We start from the raw sequence: 3,768 nt of genomic DNA on the forward strand, positions 1-3,768 counted from the left end.
ATGAACAAATTCTTTATAATACGAATTGAAAAATAATAAAAATTTGAAATATACTAATAAACGAAATACGTATTTTACTTATGTATAATGAAGGCCGCGTATGTGAATATTTATAAAATTTATGCAATTGTAGTTATTTTTATTAGGAAATCACTAAAGATATTACAGATAATATTTATTATTAAAAACGTATTTTAAAAGAAAGCATATTCCTTACTCTACATTTTACATTTTTCTAAACTTAATTCTTTCATATTTTTTAACCTTTTTATGATAAAAAATAATCCATGATATAATTGTGACACCCATTATAATGAAAGGTAAGAAATAAATTACAGTACCAAATAAATTATAAAATACATCGAGTTTCTCATTTTCTCCAAATGCAGGGGTAAAAAATGGTTTTAAGAATGTAGCCCAAGAATTCCCTATAAGCTTATTAAAATTTGGTCCAAGATATTTCATCCAATCTTGAGCTCCCGAAATACTTAATACCTTGTATAACAAATTTAGAAGTCCATATCCCGCAAATAAATCTAAAATGAGAGATAAGGATAATAACGAAAACAATAATAGAGGAAGGAAAAGTCGTAATCCATATTTTTTAAGTATAATTTTTTTGTATAATTTATCACTAATTGTCCTGTTTTTTTTAAGAAAATCCTCATAGTCAAGTTCTTTGAATATTTTTTTTTCAAAACGGGAATATTTTTTAGTTTTGAAAATACATGAATTATAGTTCTTATTTTTTTTATGATTTCCCGCTTTATTTAATGAACTTCCCTTTGTTGATTTCGTTCTTACTTTTTTGTCATTTTCATTACTATACACACTTTCTTTGTTATTTTCTCCATTATACGGTAAATCATCCTTAATTCCTAAAATATTTGAATACATATCCTGTTTATATCTTGAAAGTAATCGACAAACTCTTTTACCTAATTTTCTACGAAAACTGTACATCTCATTCAGAGAGTTGTTGAACAAACTCTAAAAAAACAAAGTAAACATTTGTTATTTAAAGAATATAAAATTTTATTACAAGATAACTTATCAATAAAAACAAAACTTGAAAAATAGCAATAAACCAAATATTTTCTAATAGAATTATCATACCATATCATTGTCAAAAAAATATGATCTCCAAGGTAAAAAGTTAAAGGCAAAAATGTTAACAAGTAAAAGTATTATAATTTTTATTTCCATGATATAGAATTTTAATGTTGTAACTTAATTGGGAAATAATAAATTTACAATGGTATAATATTCTTTTAATAATAAAAAATTATTCATTATTTATTTAATATGATTTTCTATTATCCTTTATTGCTTCTTAAAATCATAAAATAAAAAAGGTATATATAATATCTTTAACAGTAGACACAAAGAAAAGTAAGATTAAGAATATATAATAGAATTCCTATGTTTATATAACGTTTAAAAAACTAATTTTTATTAAAAAAAAATAATAATAATTCATATATAAATATTTAAAATATATAATATATTTATTTAATATGGTAGGGTAATTAAATAATTTTTTATTATTCCGTTATGAATAAATTAAAATAAAAATATAAGATTGCTTATTATATCCGAATACATAGTTTAAGTAGAATATAGAATGTAGAGAATATAGGTAATAAATTTTCCCTGTATTGAGATAATAACTAATTTTAGCAATATTTTTATAATAATAATTCTAATTTAATGAACGTTCTGTTTTTGAAAAGTTGAAATTAATGTTTTTGTAATATTAATTATCATAATAATCTAATAAGAACAATGCTAAATGAAGCATAAATCATATAATATTTTATATTATATTAATTACACCACTTTAATTTTTTAATGAGCAGTAATATATTTAAAAAAATCTAGTTTTCTGGATTATACAAAATCTATAATGTAATATATATTTATAAGTTAAATAAATGATAATTTATTATTTTTTTTATAACAATCTTTGTAAAATACAATTTTAAATTACGTTTAATTCATATTGCTTGTAAACGAATTGTTATTATATCCTTGCACTTAATTTATTATATATTCCTTTTTATTAATAAATAATTATATATTTTTTTAGAAGAAATATTAATGCTATTTAATAAAGTAAAAAAAAAGTATATATATTAATACTTATACTTACTATTATTGCGATATCCATGGTTCAATATTTTATTTTTTTCATGTGTTCATAAATAAAAACGCATATATTTTTTTGTTATTGCTTTATTATATTATGCAAACGAAAGTAATATATATAAAATAAAATTAAATAAAAAATACAAAAGTGTAATAAAAAAATAATAAAAGTATTTGTCACCTTATATGCTATAACACCAATGAAATACTCAATATTAATAATTACATATATACAATTTATACTAAATCTAAAAATTCCCTTATAAGATTTTACTAATCCTTATAAATAACCTTACTATTATCTCTCGAACTCTGAATTAAAACCTATATTTGTATTTATAAATTGTGTATAAAAAAAAATTCTTAATTTTTTAGTTTTATTTTATTTAACAAATTAGCAGTATAAATAAGAAAGCGTTGTTATTGGTCAATATATATAATATTAATTAATATATATTCTTATATTAATATTAAATAATTACTAATATATTTATATACACTTTAATATAGCATAAATATATAAATAAATTCATATATGTGAAGAAATTATTATACGAAATATATATTTGCTTTGATTACTTTTTATGATAATTTAGATTTTTACAGATATATAATAAATTTTTAGAAATACAATTCTATCACAGGTAGAAAAAAGTATTTGTACATATTATAAATTAATATATGATTAAATTTTACTAATTAATTAAATTATTGTATTGCATATAAAATAAAAACAACATAATTCCTTTATTTATGGATTTTCAATTTAATATACGTTCAATTAATATCTGCAAAATTTTATTAACACTAGAATTAAGCACAATAATAAAATGACAATTTTTTTTAAAACTTTATTTAATATAATATGGAATCACAGTTTTACTAGACAATTATAAATAATCGAAATTTACCAAGAATATTTTTTCATTATATATTTATTATTTCACGTTTATGTGATTCAAATAATATTAGTATATACTGTGAGAGAGAAATTTACAAGTTGTACTTTATATAAAACATTTTACATAAAATATATCATATAATATAAATATTGATTTTTTCTGTAAATTAAACAAAAAAAATATATATACATATCATTATCAATAAATATATATCATTCATTTCATAAAATATAAAAAAAGTAAAATTTGTACTAACTAAAGGTTATACCACTTTTTGTTAATAACCAGAACAATTGACGGTTCTACACGAGAATGGGTTATAAGATATATCGTAGCACTTATTATTTAATATATTGTTATCACAAGAATTCAATAAAAATGTATGTATTTTGATAATACTTATTTATTTTAAAGCATATATATGTATTTTTCATGAAAATTAATATAAATACACAAATATATATATTATGTTATATGTATTTATTATAAATTAGTTAATAAATTAAGAAGTATACTGTAAACAAATCGTACATCCTAATTTACAACAAAATGAAGAATATAATTTTTTTCTATGATGCATAATATATCCTATATGTACACACGAGTATTTATCATTTTATAAAGATTAAAATTACGTTTATTATGTATATACCACTAAAAACATCATAGAAATTACATCGTATTTATAAGCAGCTTGTAAAAAACTATGTAGTCAAAA

At 18.8% G+C, this 3,768-nt stretch overlaps 1 protein-coding gene across 1 annotated transcript; it reads right to left on the minus strand.

The window, feature by feature from the left end:
- Nucleotides 1–225: 225 nt before the first annotated feature.
- Nucleotides 226–1,206, minus strand: MKS88_004031 (uncharacterized protein; the record flags this gene model as incomplete). Its single annotated transcript, XM_067217175.1, has 2 exons — nt 226–990; nt 1,117–1,206. 2 exons carry the CDS (start codon nt 1,204–1,206, stop codon nt 226–228), a joined length of 855 nt encoding a protein of 284 aa, XP_067071630.1.
- Nucleotides 1,207–3,768: the final 2,562 nt, after the last annotated feature.

The sequence above is a fragment of the Plasmodium brasilianum genome, chromosome 12, assembly GCF_023973825.1.
Source record: "Plasmodium brasilianum strain Bolivian I chromosome 12, whole genome shotgun sequence".
Classification (NCBI taxonomy): domain Eukaryota; phylum Apicomplexa; class Aconoidasida; order Haemosporida; family Plasmodiidae; genus Plasmodium; species Plasmodium brasilianum.